This window comes from Podarcis vaucheri, assembly GCF_965113315.1.
Source record: "Podarcis vaucheri genome assembly, chromosome: Z".
Lineage (NCBI taxonomy): Eukaryota > Metazoa > Chordata > Lepidosauria > Squamata > Lacertidae > Podarcis > Podarcis vaucheri.
In genome coordinates this window covers 18,759,985-18,778,141 of record NC_138758.1, presented here as the reverse complement: position 1 = coordinate 18,778,141, position 18,157 = coordinate 18,759,985, and the positions used below count along the sequence as shown (strand labels likewise).

Sequence of the window (18,157 nt, the reverse complement as noted above, 5' to 3'; positions counted from 1 at the left end):
TGCGCTGATCCCAGGACTGCAGGCAGCTCTGCGCGGCCATCGGGAGCGGGGCGGGGCTTCGCCCCTGGCTCCCAGTGGCCGCACAGAGCTGCGCTGATCCCGGGACTGCAGGCAGCTCTGCGCCGCCATCCGGAGCGGGGCAGGACTTCGTGCCCGGCTCCCGGTGGCCGCGCAGAGCTGCGCTGATCCAGGGACTGCAGGCAGCTCTACGCAACCCTTGGAGCCGGTCTCTCGAGGGTTGCACAGAGCTTCCTGAAGCCTGGAGAGCGAGAGGGGTCGGTGCGCACCGACCCCTCTCGCTCTCCAGGCTTCAGCGAAAGCCTGCATTCGCCCCATAGGATGCACACACATTTCCCCTTCATTTTTGGAGGGGAAAAAGTGCGTCCTATAGGGCGAAAAATACGTTAATTCCATTTGGATCAACCTGACTTCCTCCCACTGGAAGTTTGAACTCTGGTTTTGAAGTAAATTAATGTCTTTGAGTTAGGATGTCCTCTGGGTGGTACAACTTAGAGGATCAACTGAACAACCTGTGTCATCCCTGCCACTTGCAGCATGGTGAACATAATGTATGTTTTATGTACTTTTTATGGGTTGTACTTATAAGTATGGGTTGTACTTTGACCAAACTGCGGGAGGCAGTGGAAGACAGAAGTGCCTGGCGTGCTCTGGTCCATGGGGTCACAAAGAGTCGGACACGATTAAATGACTAAACAACAACAACATGAGTTGTACTTAGATTGCATTGAAATCAGATAAGTTGTGACTTTCAAGTTTCATTGATTTCAGTGGTAGCTAAGTGGGACTAACATGGAAACAACCCTGGGTATTGATGCAAAGTATGCATTAAATCATGACATGGGCTGCAACTAAAAGGCATCAAACAAGTGTAAAAAGAAGGTTTCCCAAATGTACCAAAAACATTCCTTACCTGGGGCACCATTTGATCTCTGGTTAACCCTTGGATGGAGGTTTATGGCCCAGAATTCTTTTGTAGAGGAAGCATTTTTCTATGGAGGGGCATTCACACTGTCTCAACTAGCCCTAGGAAATTGCTAGCATCTTCTAGAAGGATGCTGGGGGATTTCTCTGTTTACTAGACTAGCCTAATCTAATTTCATACCTACTAAGAAGGCAAATCCTGGATTAACCTGGCCTGGCAAGGAGGGGATCAGGAAGGCAGCTTCAGCGTGTTGTTTTCCCAGCACATTGGAGAAGGTGACAAGGACCGGGACAATATCTCTGCCTCCCAAAGGGGTCTGGGCAGAGAAGAATTTCTGCTCAATTTTCTAGAGTCAGTTGGACATTAGTACCATCAAAATAGATTGGGAGTAGAAGTGGGTCTGTTGCAGCAAGGCATTGTAAAACCATCTAAAGAGTTCTCCGGAAAAGAAAGCCGCTAGCAGCTCTGCCATGGAGGAAACGTATCTACTTAACGTGGAAGGAGTCAAGAAAAAGATTTTACATGGTGGTTACGGTCCGTTGCCAGATTTCAAAGATGGGAGCAAGGTAAATGGTTGCAAGCATAGAAACCATTAAAAATAGGTAAATAGGATCATAGGAAGATGTCTTACACCATGCCAACTTGTCTCATCTAGGTCATGGTTGCCGATATACTGAGTTGCAATGGCTCTCCCAAGGTTTTGGACAGGAGACTTTCAATCCCAGCTGGGGGTGCTGGGTACTTAAATAGGGACCTTTTGCATGCTAAGCATGTGCTCTGCCCCTGAGCTAGAGCTCTTCAGCAGTTATTAGCAATTATGGCTAAATTGGAGACAGTATACGCTGAATTTGAGTGGCTGGGGTCGGCAGCATGGAAGAGCAATTGCTTTCATGTTCTGCTTATGGGTTTCCTGGATGCATGTTGCTGGCCACTGTTGGAAATGGGTGCTGGACTAGGTGGGTCTTTGATCTGATTCAGCAGGCAATTGATTCTTAGGTAATTAGGTAAAAAGATGGGCAGCAGAAGGGTTGACCTGGAACACTCCTCTTTATTCCTCTGCCTTCTGTCTCTTCTGACCACTGGCTTTAGAAAGCTGTTTTTCGGTTACAGAAGTAAAGCACACAGTAATAAGGCAGTGAATCATTTTCAGTTGTATAATGTGCCTAACTTCTATAGAGCTACAGATAGGTAGCCGTGTTGGTCTGCCATAGTCAAAATAAAAAAATTCCTTCCAGTAGCACCTTAAGGACCAACTAAGTTAGTTCTTGGTATGAGCTTTCGTGTGCATGCACACTTCTTCAGATACACTGATACAAGTGTGCATGCACACGAAAGCTCATACCAAGAACTAACTTAGTTGGTCTTTAAGGTGCTACTGGAAGGAATTTTTTTCTTTTTTCTATAGAGCTGTGGAGGCTAAGCGTTCTATCAGGTGCTAGCCCTATTCCGAGTAGACCCATTGTAATTAAATGACCTACTCTCAGTAGGACTAGCAGCCCTACATATTTAAGTTCCTGTCCTATCTTTCAGTTATGTGCTTTTGGAATTATGACACTCATTTGCTATTGGTTAGCAGTTCGAAAGCACGTCAAAGTGCAAGTAGATAAATAGGTACCGCTCTGGCGGGAAGATAAACGGCGTTTCTGTATGCTTCTCTGGTTTCACCAGAAGCGGCCTAGTCATGCTGGCCACATGACCTGCAAAAACTCTGCGGACAAATGTTGGCTCCCTCGGCCAGTAAAGCGAGGTGAGTGCCGCAACCCCAGAGTCGTTTGTGACTGGACTTAACTGTCAGGGGTCCTTTACCTTTAAAGGACAAAAATTCCCACATAGGAAGAGGAAACTGAGCAGAGTCCCATTCAATCGGGGGAGGCAATAAATAATTGCCCCAGAACACTGTGGAAGGCAAAGCAAAGGTGGTTCTGAACTTCCAGAGGTTTAGATTTGAGCTGACTACAGTCCTAACCATTATTAACTTTAGTTTGCCTTTGATCCAGATCACATTCCACTTCCAGACGCTAAAAGACAACTTTGAGAGAACGGTGATAGATGACAGCCGGGGCCCTGGCATCCCCATGGAGATTATTGTGGGGAAGATGTTCAAAATCGAGGTGTGGGAGACCCTTCTAACTTCCATGCGGATCGGCGAGGTGGCAGAGTTCTGGTGTGATGCTATTGTGAGTGTGCAATCGTGTCAGGCATACCCTGAACGCATGAAATTGTCAAGTTCATGCCTACCCTAATTAGCAGAAAGTTATTTGCAATTGACTATCAAGCACCTGGTACCCTTCAGATGTTGTTGAACTCCAACTCCCATCTTCCCCAGCTAGCATGGCCAGTGGCCAAGGAAAATGGGAGTTGTAGTCCGTCAACATCTGGAGAACACCACAGTGGCTATCCTAAAATATGCTCACAACCTCCCATCATTTGACCTAGCTATCCAGATTCATTAAAATAATTCCCCAGGCTCCACCTTTTCAAAGTCTCTGGAACGTAGGAAGCTCCCTTATACCATGCCAAATTATTGGTCCCTCTGACCCAATACAGTCTACGTTTAACTGGCTACGTATCTCCAGGGTCTTGGGAACAAAATGGTCTTCTCCATCACCAGCTACTTTATTATCTTAATTTGAAATCTAACCCTACCCTAAGCATGTAATGCAGGAACTCTACCACTGAACTACATGCCTCATCAATCAATTTCCTTTTATCAAGTGCCTCTTGCGATAGATTCTGGAGTAAAGCAGGGATGGAAAATTGCAAAGGGTTTTGGACTCGAGGAGGCGGGGCGGGCTGTGGGTTCAAATACCTATTAACTTGCCTCTTCTCTTCAGGCCTTGGGCAAATTTCTGTTTCTTATTGTGAGTTGACTATGGGCTATTTCCAGGCCACCTGTATACTGAACATCCATCCTGATTTGTTTCCATGGAGATTAAATAGCCAACATTGTCTAATGAACTTTTGTTCTGACTTGTTTGTGGGGAGGTTAGATGCTGCTGCATCAAAGCGAGTGTTATCCAGCACTTCCCAGTGCATCTTACCCTCATTTCCTGATCACAAAAATTCTTTTTTTTTGGGGGGGGGGAGTGGCCTTGTTGTGCAAGACTGCTCTCCCCCACTCCCCAATCCATTATAGTTGCACAATCTGAATTTGCCAGTGACTTGATCCTGTCCCAAAATAGCAATAGTCTGGAAGTGTCCTAAGAGAATGCCAATGACCTAGCCTGACGCTTGGGAGCATGATAGGCTACGTTGTGCCTTTTTATGCTAAGATAATGCAGATCCTAAGGGACATGGGTGGCGCTATGGGCTAAACCACTGAGCCTAGGACTTGCCGATCAGAAGGTTGGCAGTTTGAATCCCCGCGATGGGGTGAGTTCCCATTGCTCAGCCCCAGCTCCTGCCAACCTAGCAGTTCGAAAGCGCGTCAAAGTGCAAGCAGATAAATAGGTACCGCTCTGGCGGGAAGTTAAATGGAGTTTCTGTGCACTGCTCTGGTTTCACCAGAGGTGGCTTAGTCATGCTGGCCACATGACCCAGAAGTTGTACGCCGGCTCCCTCGGCCAATAAAGCGAGATGAGTGCTGCAACCCCAGAGTCGTCTGCAACTGGACCTAATGGTCAGGGGTTCCTTTACCTTTAATGCAGATCCTACATTAAGGAAAAAATACCATCTTCCCTCTTGGACATCTGATTGTAGCACATCACATTTCCCATGCAAGGCCCTGTATGCTCTCTGCCCCAGTCTTATGGTTGCCTTCTTTGCAATTTCAGCACACGGGAATGTACGCCTTGGTCTCCAAGGGCATGAGGAAAATTGCCGAGGGCAAGGACCCTCTGGAGGGCCAGAAACATCGCTGTGGGATGGGCAACATGTTTGATTACTACACCACAGGCCATGCAGACCTGGATGAACTGCAGCAGACGCCACAGCCCCTTATTTTCATTATGGAGCTGTTCAAAGTGAGTGGGAGAATCAGAAGGAAACTACAGTAACGTTGCGTAACGTGCCTTTGCCACCATCTATCTCATCAATGGATGATTATTTATGAACTTTATATTCCCCTTTCCTCCAAAGGAGGTCGATTGGTTTATCACACCCTCCCCCCCTTTTTACCCTCACAACACCCCTGTGAAGTAGCCTGGGAGACAGCAGCTGGCCATGGACACTCTGTGAACACCACGGCTGCGTGGGGATTTGAGCCTCCCAGCCCACTGTTTCCCAGGCCTAATCCAGCATCATTCTGGCTACTACATGCCACTGACATGGCAGTCAGTGCCAATGAGTACCAGTTTGTGCCCAGCTGTGTCAGGTGCAAAAGCTTTTTGTGGATTCTACCACCGCAGTTGGAGGGAAGAAGCATTCCTGCCCAAATCACCCTCTCACCCACCCCAAGGTCCTTGCACTTTGAAAACTGGCTCCTCAGAGAAAAGGGTTCAACTTACCTCATCCCTGATGTGCTGTTTTCCTATTGTCAGCCTGCCTATGCACAGCATACGTTTTCAGAAAGCCTTGCCCAGGTGCTTCCACCATCTGCTGTGAACTGGGTGATGACTTAGTAAGCGGACCTTCTCTGCTGCAGCTCCCTCAGAAATCTTTGTACTGGGAGGTCCAGGGACAGATATTAGAGCTGTCCACATGCACTGGGTGCTGAGTCAATGGGGGTGCTATCTCAAAGCTAGCCCTGGTGATCATCCAATGTTTATTGGATGGATTTTCCTCCTAAATTGATTTTTGAATTCTGAATTTATTGTTATTCGTGTTTTATATTGTATTTTATACTGTTTTTTGTTGCATCAATTAAGGGTTTTAAATCTGTTGTTAGCTGCCCTGAGCCCGGTTTTTTGAACCGGGAAGGGCGGGGTAAAAATAAAATTTTATTATTACGATTATTATTATTAAAGCTGGGTAAGCAAGGCACTGGGCTTTTGGGGAGGAGGTGTGAAGCTCTGGTAGGATCCTAGAGTCTTCTCACCTCGTTCCCAAAGCCTAGCTAGCACTTCCCCAGTTTTCAGCACCAAAAAGGAGATGGCGCAGAATGTGGGAATCCCCCTCTTGCAGGTGTACTAGTATGGAACCCCTGTGTAAGTGGGGGTTCCCCTGTAATAACTGTGGTTTTCTATCCTATCTAGGTAGAGGATCCCTCTTCCTACAAGCGGGATACGTGGGCCATGAACAACGAGGAGAAGCTGCTGGCTGTGCCAAAGCTGCACACGGAGGGTAACCGACTGGTCCTTTCCAGGAAATTCAAGGAAGCGGCAGAGAAATACCAGGAAGCTATCATCTGCTTGCGCAATATCCAGGCCAAGGTAAGAGTTGGGTGGAGATATAATAAAAAAGTAATTGATTTAAAATATGTTGGCTATAAACAGGCTGCCTGTCTCCATATTTGACTGCCTGTAGAGTAGGACTTTCTATTGTTACCATCTAAGGCAAGCGGGGTAGTTGCCCAGGACAGGGTCTTCTCAGTGGTGTCCCCTTCAATTATGAAATGCTCTCTCCAGAGAGGTCTGCTTGGTGTGTTTTTTGTCGTTTTCTTGGCACCATGTAAAGACCATTGCAGCAGCAACAACAACAAAATATCCCAGGCCTTTTAGGCAAAATGTTAGTTCCATTGATTGTTTCACATGGCTTTTAAGATCTTGCCGCCATTCCAATGTTTGGGTTTATTTAGATATTTTTTATTTGCATTGTTCTTTTCTAAAAACTGTTTTGCATTTCCTTCTCATATGAATTGTTTCTATGATTTTTTATTTTAAAATCAAAAGGTGGTATAAATATGTATAATCAGAACCATGAAGCAAGGAGAAGAACCCACCTCAGGCAGCAGAAGTGCAGGAGGCGGTGCTCTACCTGATCTACTACTTCTGCCACTGCCGGAGAGAGGGAAGCTTTGTAGCACATGGCGCTGCTCACCTTCCCTGCCCCTGGATAGAGGAGCTGAGTGTTGACACTTTGAGGAGCAACCCAGCTCCCGCCTAATTTGGTGAGAGCTGGGGCACGAAGGCGGCAGATGTTGTTGGACTCCAACTCCCATCAGCTCATGTCAGAATAGCCCTGCAGTGCAAGATGGTGGTGGAATTTGTAGTGCAACAGCCCCTGGAGGGCCAAAGGTTCTCCCATCCCTACAATATGGACCATAATGAAGGTTTTGAACATGGGTAGGCGAACTAAGGCCCAGGGGCCGGATCCAGCCCAATCGCTTTCTAAATCTGGACCACGGACAGTCCAGGAATCAGTGTGTTTTTACATGAGTAGAATGTGTGCTTTTATTTTTAAAAATGTGTGCTTTTATTTAACATGCATCTCTGTGTTATTTGTGGGGCATAGGAATTCGTGTCCCCCCGCCCTTCAAAATATAGTCTGGCCCTCCACAAGGTCTGAGGGACAGTGGACCGGCCCTCTGCTGAAAAAGTTTGCTGACCCCTGGTTTTGAATGTCCAGTGTTGGACTATATTCTTGGACCACTCATTCCTCATGAAGGACTTAGCATGTCTGCTGTCTTGCCACCCCTAAAGTTAAGCTGTATTTCACCTGGCCGCTGTCTAGATCACCTGGGGATCCATTTTTAAGCTATTCTGAGCTCTCTGTGAGAAAGAGGTGGATGCAAATAAACCATTTTGTTAATTAGCTAGGTGTTCTCTTTTGCCATGAACGAGCTTGTTGGCCCCCATGTCTCTGGTGTAGGCTGCTGTGCCCCACCCTGAACACTGGCTGCAATGCAGGGAGTCTCTGTCTCTTAGTGCACTATTCCAAACCTTACCTGGAGATGCTGGTGATGGAACCTGGGACCAGCATGCAAAACCTGCAAAGCGGGTGCCTTTACCACTAAGCTACAACTCTTCTCCAAACCCACCATCTTGTTCTTTGCTGGGTTTCTCCACAGGAGAAGCCGTGGGATGAAGACTGGATGAAGCTGGAGAATCTCATTACACCTCTTGTGCTGAACTACTGTCAGTGCCAGCTGGAGTTGGGGGAGTATTATGAGGTGCTGGAGCACACAACCGACCTCCTGCAGAAGAACAATGGTGAGTGGTTCCTTCAGCTCGCTACTTGCAGAACCCTCCTCTATCCTTTTCTGCATGTGCCAGGGCCCTACATTGCATGAGCATAGAGATGTGCTCCAGCATTCCTCCTGTTGCCCCGAGACTACACATCTCACATCACATACAATTTTATTGGCCACCCTGAAAACATCAGTGACCAATGCAATTACTTGGGCAGTTTGTTAAGACTGGGTGAGCTCACACGCTTTGTTCCTTTGAGTTATTTATGCTTCCAAAAAGAGCAAAGCAAACATTCGATACTAGTTTAGATGCATCCAACTGACATGCAATCACTGACGCACAAGTCCTTTTGGAAGAAGGCAGAAGGGGGTGGAATAAGGGTGGAGCGGGGTGCACTTATGCACGCCCTGCCAATGTGTGCAGGGGCCGGGAACAGAAGCCCTGTGCAAAATAGTCACTGTCTGTATCAATAGCCTGCTTTTGCAGTCTTGAGGTCTAGATCATCAATATTATTATTAATTAAAGTTGGGGTTTTGAGAACACAGTGTTCTACGCTACTTACCAAATTATTCATGCATCGTGATTGTGAAACCACAAGGTTCAGCACTGGTTCCAGGTTTTGGGGTGCTGTTGGGCAAGATGCTTTGGTGGGGTCTCCTCCCTCCATGAGTCCATCTCTTCCTTCCCACGATCACAAGTGTCACATGATCAGCACAGCAACAAGGCTCCCTAGCAGGACTGGGGAAGCGCAGGCCTAGGGGCCAGATACAGCTGGATTCTTTGAAACGGAATGTAAACTCAGCTGAAGTCTTTCTCCCAATGTGCAGGAGGAGGAGAGTGGGAGCATGTGAGCCCAGTGCTGGATTCCAACTCCAATCGGCACATTTAATGGCCAGGGAAGATGGGAGTTGTGGGCAGCAGCATTTGGAGCACCACAAGTTATTTAGCTTTAGTTTCAGCATTATGTGTGATCCTACCCCATTGTGTCTCAGTGAATAACTGAGGAGGAAACATCAACAGTTGAGTTTGGTTTTATTGACCCATCGCCATCTGGCAATTTTACACAAGGCTACTGGTACCTCTGAGAGAGAGAGAGAGATTTAGGCTGTTTACACACCATACATTTAAAGCACACACCCCTGCAAATAATTATTGTTAAGGGTGCTGTTAATTTTAGCTCTGTGTTATAATAATTTTAAGGTCCCAAATATGGAATATTCATAAATGTACACATATCTAAATATATGAACCGTGTGTCTGAAATAGTATGGGAGAGCAATCCTGAAGCCATTTTGACTCTCCCAAATTACTTCAAATATTCCTCTGCAGTAAGGGAGGCAAAGAGAGAAAGACTTGTCATTGTCTTTTTGCTTGCAAATCCTGTCTTAAGGGCACATTTGTGTATAAATAGGGTGAGCCTGTGGCCTAAAGTATTAACCATCACAAAAGAAAGGCCAGGCTGCCCAGGTAATACAATCAGTGACCATTATCAGGTAGGTAGGATTTCTGCTGTAGACCGCCTCTTTCTGTGATGTATGTATGGTGTTTAGGGGTGGTGGTCTTGGGGTACAGCGTGGGCAATTTCAAAAGGCCTTGTGAACTATTGTTCAGGGTTGTCCTCCCTCCTGCGCGTGGTGGGTTGCAATGGTTCGTGAATAAAGATCAGGCTTACTAGCCGCTTTATTTCTCAATGTACTCTGATATTTTCTCCTACCGATAGGGCTCTGTATCGGCTCCGGAATGCCCCATAAGGGAAAGGGAGCAGTTTTTCTTAAAACATCTGTAAGGGGTGAGCAACAATTCCCAGTATTCTTTGGTGGGAGGAACTGCGCTTTAAATGTATGTTGTGTACACAGTCATTGTGTAACCCAAGTGGCCTGACTTCAGTCTCATGTGGTCCACTCAGATGACAACGTAAGAAACACCCTACCCTTACATGGCTCAGGAAAGCAGAATATTGAGAGCGGTGGCTTTTAACTCTGTAATTTATTAGATTTGTATATGAGAGCTAGCAAACCAACTGACTTTGTTCTTTTGCTAGAAAATGTCAAGGCTTATTTCAAACGGGCTAAAGCCCACGCTGCTGTCTGGAATGAAAAGGAGGCCCGAACAGACTTTTTGAGGGTGGCCCACTTAGATCCATCGCTGACTGCTGCTGTGAGGAAAGAATTGAAGCTCTTGGGGGAGAGGATGAGGAAGAAGCACGTAGAAGACCGCAAGAAGTACAAAGATCTCTTCCAGCAGCCTCCTCCTAAAGGAGAAACTGAGGGGAGAGCAATGGAGGAGACAGAAAAGCTGTCAGATTCTAGCCTCGGCCCACAAACAGAGGAAAAGAATCAAGAAACCCTGAGGCCTGAGAGAGGAAGAGAAGAAGGGAGATGGATGGGTGCAACAGAAGCAACAGAAGAAACAGAGCAAGGGAACTTAGCAGAGAAAGAGGATGGACTCCTAATGAAGACAGGCGAAATGGACAAAGAGGACATCACCCCTCAGAAAGTGAGGGAAGAGGAAATGGGAAATAAAGATAAAGGAATGATGGAGAGTCATTCTGGAGATGACCTGACAGGCTGTGAAACCTCTGGCAGCAAGGAACAATTAGAGTTCGGGCAGTGGAATCTTGAAGAACAGAGGGGGAAAGTGGAAGAGATTAATTCTGGGGCTTGGGATCAAAACAGAGAAGTGGATTTTCCAGTGCTGGAGGAAAAGGACGCAGAAAGAAGAGCCGTCCCTGGGAGCTCTGGGAAGGAATTAGGGGGAGTTGCAGGAAACCATGTGAACAGCAACGTACGGGAAGGGTTCATTAAAGGAGCTTGTGAGACTGGAGTGGGCATTGGAACAGAGAACTTCCCAAGAGAGATGGAAGGATATGAAGAAAGTTGTGGGAAACGGGAAGCCCAAACTGTTGAATTGCCAGGGGTACAGGGTGATAAAGGCTTTGGAGCAAAGGATCCCAAGGATGGGGTTATAGTGGAGAGCCCTCAGGAAAGTAGTGAAAAAGATGACTTCCAAATCTTTCAGGAAGCATCAAAGACAGAAACAAGTGTGTCAACAGAACCGAGAGAAAAGGTCAGTTCTGACTTGGAAACTTGTGGTGGGCCAAGAAAGGAGAATTCTGCTAGAGAGGAGGAGGAGGAACCTAAAGAAGAAACAAAATTGGAAGAGAAAAGAAGAGACGATAATCGTCATTCTATTCCAGAAGAGGAGACACGTTGCTGTGAAGCAGGCCCAGAGCATTGTGAGGGAGAGGCAGACCCAGAAGACTTTAAAAGAGTGGCAACTGGTGATTATGTGAAAATAACATTAGATGTTAGGGCCAAGGAAGTGATAAGCCTCGAATCACAGCATGCCAGAGAAGAGGGGGGTGGCCACAGAGAGGTGGCTGGATGTAGGGAGGGAGGAAGTGAAGTTGGTGACAGATCTAGGCCGTGCAAAGATGCACAAGGAGATGAAGTAGACCAAGAATGGTTCAAGGCAGAAATAAGCTTCAAAGCTGATGATCTGGAGATGGGAATGAGAGGGGAGGATTCCAAGACAGAGCAAGCAGATCTGCAAGTTAGGGGGGAAGAGCCAGTAGCGAAAACAGGCAGGGAAGCAGAACTGATTGTGGGGCAAGACTCTCTATGGGGCAACAGTGAGGTGTCAAGAAAGGAGGATGGAGATACAGAAGATATTTCATTGGCCACCCACTGCAGAGGAGACAAAAGCGAAGTGCTGGAGTTGACTGGATCTGGAGCAATGGGTGAGCTGAACATTTCTACCCTGAGACAACGCAACCTGATGAAAGAGGAAACCCAGTGAGGAGACAGAGAGTCAGGTATGAAAAATAGTGGGTTGTAGAATCAGTTGCTAAGGTCTAGAGCAGAGCTTTCCAAACTGTGTGTCACGACATGTTAGTGTGTTGGCTGCAGTGTGCTCCTCCCAGGGCTGGAGAGGGGGTAATTTAACCTCCAGTTTGCTAATAAAACTGAATTACTGTTGCAAAATGATGTGTTTCTTTAAAAAAGTGTGTCACCAACATAAAAAGTTTGGAAAGCTCTGGTCTGTGGTGATATTGGGGAGCAGGGTCAGAGTGAAAATGTGCTAGCTAATGATCTTTGACGTGGCCAGCTCATCTTGTTGAGAACAGGCAAGTCAGGGTCTGGTGTAGTAATCAAAGGCTCAAGGAGGGAGCAGCCATTGCATCTACACCTAAGAAAATAAGCATGCTTGCTCCTTCTTGGGTCTGCTGGTATTCTCTTCAGTTTCCTTCCTCAACTGAAGAATTGTCTGCAAAAAAGTGCTATACAGAGTCATCGTCTCATCCTCATTCAGCCACTGCACGTGTACTCAGAAAATAAACCTCCTCTTTGCCACCACAGGCAAAGTCTAAAATCTCAGATGGAAGCTAGAGATGGGTTATGATTTCCATCTCCCTGCCCCAAAGATTCTTTGCAGATTTTTAAAAAAATTGTATTGTGCTATAGCTGTACAGTGCTAGAGAACTCATTTATGAGGCATCCAATGAATAGAAATAAAGTTGAAGGTGTTTGGAGAAAGGGATTGGTGCTTTTGGTGGTGTTGATTATTCTTGCTGTTGCCCTGGCAAACAGGTTTTGCATTTGGTCAGAGAAGACAGGGAGGGTATTTAAAAATGCACGAATGCAAGGTTAACGGGATCCTCAGCATCGGCAGGACACTGCTCCTCAGTGTCATCTGCTTATCCTCATCCCGTAAGTACAGTATATGGCATCTCCTAAAAGGTAAAGGGGTAAAGGGACCCTGACTGTTAGGTCCAGTCGCAGATGACTCTGGGGTTGCGGCACTCATCTCGCTTTACAGGCCAAGGGAGTTGGCGTTTGTCCGCTCCACAGACAGTTTTTCCAGGTCATGTGGCCAGCATGACTAAGCCGCTTCTGGCGCAACGGAACAGTGACACCAGAGCAGCGCACGGAAATGCCGTTTACCTTCCCACCTATTTATCTACTTGCACTTTTGGGCATGCTTTTGATCTGCTAGGTTGGCAGGAGCTAGACCAAGCAACGGGAGCTCACCCCATTGCAGGGATTTGAACCGCCAACCTTTTGATCGGCAAGGCCAAGGCTCAGTGGTTTATACCACAGCGCAACCTGCGTCCCTGAATGGCATCTCCTAGATATAGCTTAAAATCTGCCATTTTAACTTTTCCACGGTGCCTTCTAGTGTAGCTAAGGCATTGAGGGAAATATTGAAATGTTGATATCCCAGACAAAACTTTTGGTGGTATTAATCTGCAGTGCAACAAGTGGAAGAAAACAAGGACAAATGGAAGTGTGGATATAGGCCCTAATTTTTTTTTTTTTGGGGGGGAATCTTTTTAAAGCATTTTTTTTCAGGCCACATGCAAAGAAGGAACATAAAAAAAGAACCTTGTGCTTTTCTCAAGAAAGGGGAAATTCCTCCAAAACAAAAAAAATGAAGCAACACAGCACTTCAGATACAAATTTATTCTTTTTTCCCAAAGCAGAAATGGAAAAGACTTGAGTGAAGACAGCACATTGTAACCAGTCATTATTAGTTCTGCTCCCTTTAGAAAAAAACCCCTCATTGCTCATTGTGTCCCTTTCAATTGCTTCGACAGAGATGAACACCCACCCACACCCCAGTGACCAAGCTGCAGTCCTTCTATGTTAAGAGCTAGGAAAGTGATGAGCAAAATTCCTGGGAGTAGGCAGCAGAGAGGAAATCTCTTGTTATTTGCAGTGGGAAGTTGCAACACTAATGAACAGGGTTCTGGGTTCCCAATGTTATTCAGAAAGTGGGATGGGGTGGCGGGGAGAACTAATAATGAAAGTATAAGATTGAGGGATCCACCACATGCTACAGAGCAATTGTCCTTTTCAGGACAATTTTCAGGCCTCTCACCATATTTGTTTCTGTCTCTTATTGGTACACTGGAAAATAAATTATATATACTTCAAATGCAACACAAATTCTGCCAAGCGCAATAGGCGACTGCAATTCCTCCAATGCTAGGGGCAGAGGCACAGGACTTAAGGTTTTACTTTCTGATAAGTAAATTGGTTGGCTTAACGTGTAAATTAGCTTGGGTGATGGTTCATAAAATTTAAGAATAATGCTGCAATACTATAAATACCAACAAAAGAATCAAGAACCTACACATCCTAGCACTGTGGAAAGCGATCAGATTAAACAACAAAAGTTTCTTAATATGGCCTACTAACAATATTGTCCGCACTCTGTCTTCGGCCACTGCAGACGAGATGAAGGAAGAGCACCGAGGGGTAGATAAGACCAGTTGGATGAATGAGTGGGCTTCTCTGCCTTGTAAGAACTGGGTGGAAGATGGGACTTGGGTATGTGTTGCTCTCTCCACGCTTCTGACTGAAAAACTGCCCCACCACAAATTACCTGTTCTATACAAGAGTTAAAGGTTAAAAGTAGGGAAAAGAAAGAAAGTACAAGGCAGTCACGTCTTGCGTGGGGGTACATTCCAGGGATGGCATGTATATGCAAAAATGTATATACACAAACCACCCCCTTGGAACCACCCACCCACAATTTTATGTTCCAGAGCCTGCATGCTAAATGGACCGACAACCCCCCCCCCAAGCTTGGTAAGCAAGTCTGAGAGCTTAAAAGCCCTTTCCGCATCAGGAAAACCCTGTGCAAAAAGAACATTTAAGCTCTCTGCCTCCCATGCATTTAATTTGTTTGATTTCAACCAGCTGGCCTTCAATCGTGTAAAGTTGAAATCACACATGTTAAACACACATAAGCTGTGAGTTACCTGTACTTATTTTACATAACAAGGCGATTCTACCTAATTCACACTTTCCAAACCCACATGAGAACCGAAACACAGCTGCCCTTCAGAAGTTGCACTTCCTCAAATGCATTCCTCAAGCCATGTAACGTGTACAAAAAAATGCACTATATCACGGTAAAATGTCCATTAATAATGCATATATAAAAATTCAAGAATATAACATATCCCAAAACGCATTATATTAGGGCAAATTGCTTTGCAAAAATGTGTATATTACACAAAATGTACTCAAATATATTAGAGAACCTTTGGACATCATATGCTGATGAGTTTTCACATGGAGTTATTTAAAAAAGAAATTACAAGCTGATGTGGGAAAACGAGAAACTGAAGAAGATTTGTTGATTTCCTAGTTGAAAGCCCCATTCTTCCTTTGCATCTGACTACCCATGAGTGTGGATTTGCCATTTGTCAATATCCTGGTTTTGTGGGCTAACGTGGGTACCAAGCCCCTGATCATATACAATATCAGCACTTAACTCACATACAGTAGTTCCATAATGACAGGACTTTGGGACCTAAGCCCAGGGTTTGATTCATCAGAAAGAAACAGGAGGGCTGGGTTTACCATATTTTAAAGTAAAACAATATACCGTACATTCCCCAAGCCCACCCTGTTCTCTTTGAATGCCATGATCATTACGTCCAAGACTTAAAATTGCTTAGCTTGCACTGCAGCTCATGTGCCACTTTAGGAAAAGGAAACATGCTTCTCACCTCAAGAAAGGAACACTATGTGTTCCTTCAAAAACATGAAAAGAGGAAACACAGGACACAGATTTCCTCCTCTCAGCAGATCATGTAAGCCAAGGCAGGGATAGGGAATCTGTGGGTCTCCAAATATTGGATTCCAGCTCTCATCAGTCTCAGCCAGCTTGGCCAGTGATCAAGGGTGATGAGAGCAAATCACTGACGGTGCACAGGTTCTCAATCTCTGTCCTAACCTCTCCTTCTTGCTAGTTTGAGTAACTACATGACCCCTGGGGATCTCCACCTAAGGCCCAATTCCAATGTGGAGTTTCAGTTTCTTTCAAAACTAAGATGGCATGTGGTGTTTGTTTTATTTTAAAATACAATTCAGAAACAACTACAGTGGTACCTCGGGTTACAGATGCTTCAGGTTACAGACGCTTCAAGTTACAGACTCCGCTAACCCAGAAATAGTACCTCGGGTTAAGAACTTTGCTTCAGGATGAAAACAAAAATCACACAGCGACAGTGCAGGGGAAGGTCCCATTAGCTAAAGTGCTACCTCAGGTTAAGAACAGTTTCGGGTTAAGAACAGAACTCCAGAATGAATTAAGTTCTTAACCAGAGGTACCACTGTACAATGGTGATTTCTGTCAGGCTTTTTAGAGGTTCAACCATCAAACCAGAGTATTTCCTTGGGAGGAAGAATTGGCATATGCCTGCTAAGAACATTCTTGGCCTAGACTTAAAGGTCCACCATTACAGAATATTTAACAGAATGCTCTTTGTCATGCTTTAAATCATGCTCATACAGTATAACTGGCAGTGCCTACAATGCCGATGGCCTAAAAAACCCACTTCCTTCTACAGCTACTGTGTGACACAAATCAGCCCACTTTGTTTAGTATTTTCCTCATCTTCTTGGGAGCCTACAAGATTCTCAACAGCCAACATGCTGTAGCAGTCCACTAACATAAACCCCACACAAATTTATGACAACGTGCTACAACAACCCTCACAACCTACAATGCTTTCAGCACATGTGACATTCCTTACAATCCATAAATGCTGGTAAATTACATTGTGACCCATAGCACCACCAGCCTTGGAGTTCGCAAAACCCATTCTATAACTTGCATTTTTAAGGGATTGCGTTCAGCCATTTAGCAATACTGCTACTTGAAAGTTGAGGCAGACCTCAAACGTATAACTATCTTTTTTAGTTTTTGAGGTAGCAGCTTTGACTGTGTATATACTCTGCAAGCAACACCCACAAAGAACCAGCCACGGACATGATATACAACACCGAATGCAGCAAAAGGCAAAGGCTTAAATCTAAACTAGATTCCACACACTGTCTTTGCTTACAATTTACTGCCCACTGTTAATCGCCTTTTACCATAGATTAGCACCTTTAACCAACAAACATAGGTTTAGGGCATAGTTCCCTACACTAGAACACTTCCATTAGTTGTCAGAGCTGCCTTTCCCCTTGTAAATTTGTCACCTGCATCCCCAAAACACAGCCTATCATGGACACCAGCTTCAGGGGATCCTGCAATGCCAGTTGATTCTACTGGATCCCCAGTGCCCAACTAGGGGATAAATCCTGAGTGAATAGGCCATGACTGTGATGTTTATATGCCCCTCCCTAAAGAGGAGAGGTGATAAATTTTCAAGTTTAAACGGGAAACTTGTGGTGTACAACAACCTTGTGCCAAGACTGCTCTTGGAATGGCCCAGGTCTGTCAACACAGCACCCAAGTGGTTTCTGCAGCATCAGAAGATTTGGGCTACATGAAAGGCATAGTATGCTTTGTGCTAATCCGGTGTGTTTGGGATTAGAATGGGAACTGCACAAATCAAGGCCATATCACTGAGAGCTGACCTTAATGGCAGTGGTTTCCAATGATTTTTTTTTTGGCCATGCCTCTCTGTTTCTTTTCTTTTGTCTTGTAGCCTATGGGAAATGCAGAACATCTGGTGCCGTTGCTATCTCAGTCCGGGAAATGAGCCACATTCCATAACTTTCTCTCAGTTGGAGATATGGAGGCAGCAGTTCCAATGTAGCAATTGCTAACCAAGGAAAGAGCCTTGAGCTGCCTGATCAACAACAGCCCAGATTTAAAAATTCCCCCAATGTTAAAATGATTATGGGATCACACTAGCTTAAATCTAAGCGACCCAGCCTAACTAGAGGCCTAACTATTCAGACGCCAGTCCTTCTGAATAGTTGCAATCTACCTGAAAGGAAATGGGGACACCTGTTTATTTTCCAACATAACTAGCTGTGCTGCTGAGCGCAGTTCAAAAGAAGTCCTTTTTTGGTCACTCAGAAACGCAGACATACTATGCTTTCAAGTGCTCCTGCAACTGAATATTTTGTACTGCATTTGACCTGTGTGACTTGGTTAAGACCACTATGCATAGGAAGCTCAAGGTAGCAGCTATCCATATGCTTCTTAAGTTTGCCACACACAAATTGATCTAAAGAGGGAGGGACTGGACCCCATAGCACAATGCGTAAATAAACTCTATAGGTGCCAACAGATTCTGACTCCCAACCACCTTTGTTTGCAGGAGGTCACTCAGGTGGAGATTATTCCAACTCCAAAAGGAAGCAGGCAGGCCTAGGCACTTTGGAAGCAGCTGCTGGGGCAGACAAAGAGAAGAGAGGGAGCTGCCTCCCATCACATAAAAAAGCAGATTTCG

The 18,157-nt window shown here is 45.4% G+C and overlaps 1 protein-coding gene and 1 long non-coding RNA gene across 4 annotated transcripts; one reads left to right on the top strand and one right to left on the bottom strand.

The window, feature by feature from the left end:
• Nucleotides 1-289: 289 nt before the first annotated feature.
• Nucleotides 290-18,093, top strand: LOC309524030 (uncharacterized protein). 3 transcript variants are annotated; one of them, XM_082208353.1, is made up of 7 exons: nucleotides 290-1,509; nucleotides 2,941-3,120; nucleotides 4,717-4,905; nucleotides 6,076-6,252; nucleotides 7,830-7,971; nucleotides 9,992-11,764; nucleotides 18,026-18,093. In XM_082208353.1, exons 1-6 carry the CDS (start codon nucleotides 1,414-1,416, stop codon nucleotides 11,746-11,748), a joined length of 2,541 nt encoding a protein of 846 aa, XP_082064479.1. In that variant the 5' UTR covers nucleotides 290-1,413; the 3' UTR covers nucleotides 11,749-11,764; nucleotides 18,026-18,093. The 3 variants fall into 3 exon arrangements, with proteins under 3 accessions (XP_082064479.1, XP_082064478.1, XP_082064480.1); XM_082208352.1 differs by lacking the exon at nucleotides 18,026-18,093 and having other exon boundaries at nucleotides 9,992-12,489; XM_082208354.1 differs by lacking the exon at nucleotides 18,026-18,093 and having other exon boundaries at nucleotides 4,717-4,909; nucleotides 6,080-6,252; nucleotides 9,992-12,489.
• Nucleotides 13,398-18,029, bottom strand: LOC309524042. The gene is made up of 2 exons (XR_014215766.1): nucleotides 17,726-18,029; nucleotides 13,398-17,670 (listed from the first exon to the last, which is right to left on the bottom strand). It is a non-coding gene; the product is annotated as an uncharacterized lncRNA (long non-coding RNA).
• Nucleotides 18,094-18,157: the final 64 nt, after the last annotated feature.

Excerpts from the sequence above, each read along its gene's own strand:
- LOC309524030 (XM_082208353.1), top strand. The coding sequence starts at position 1,414 with ATGGAGGAAACGTATCTACTTAACGTGGAAGGAGTCAAGAAAAAGATT. Across the intron at positions 6,253-7,829 it reads TGCGCAATATCCAGGCCAAG|GAGAAGCCGTGGGATGAAGA; the intron begins GTAAGAGTTGGG and ends GTTTCTCCACAG. Across the intron at positions 7,972-9,991 it reads CCTCCTGCAGAAGAACAATG|AAAATGTCAAGGCTTATTTC; the intron begins GTGAGTGGTTCC and ends TTCTTTTGCTAG.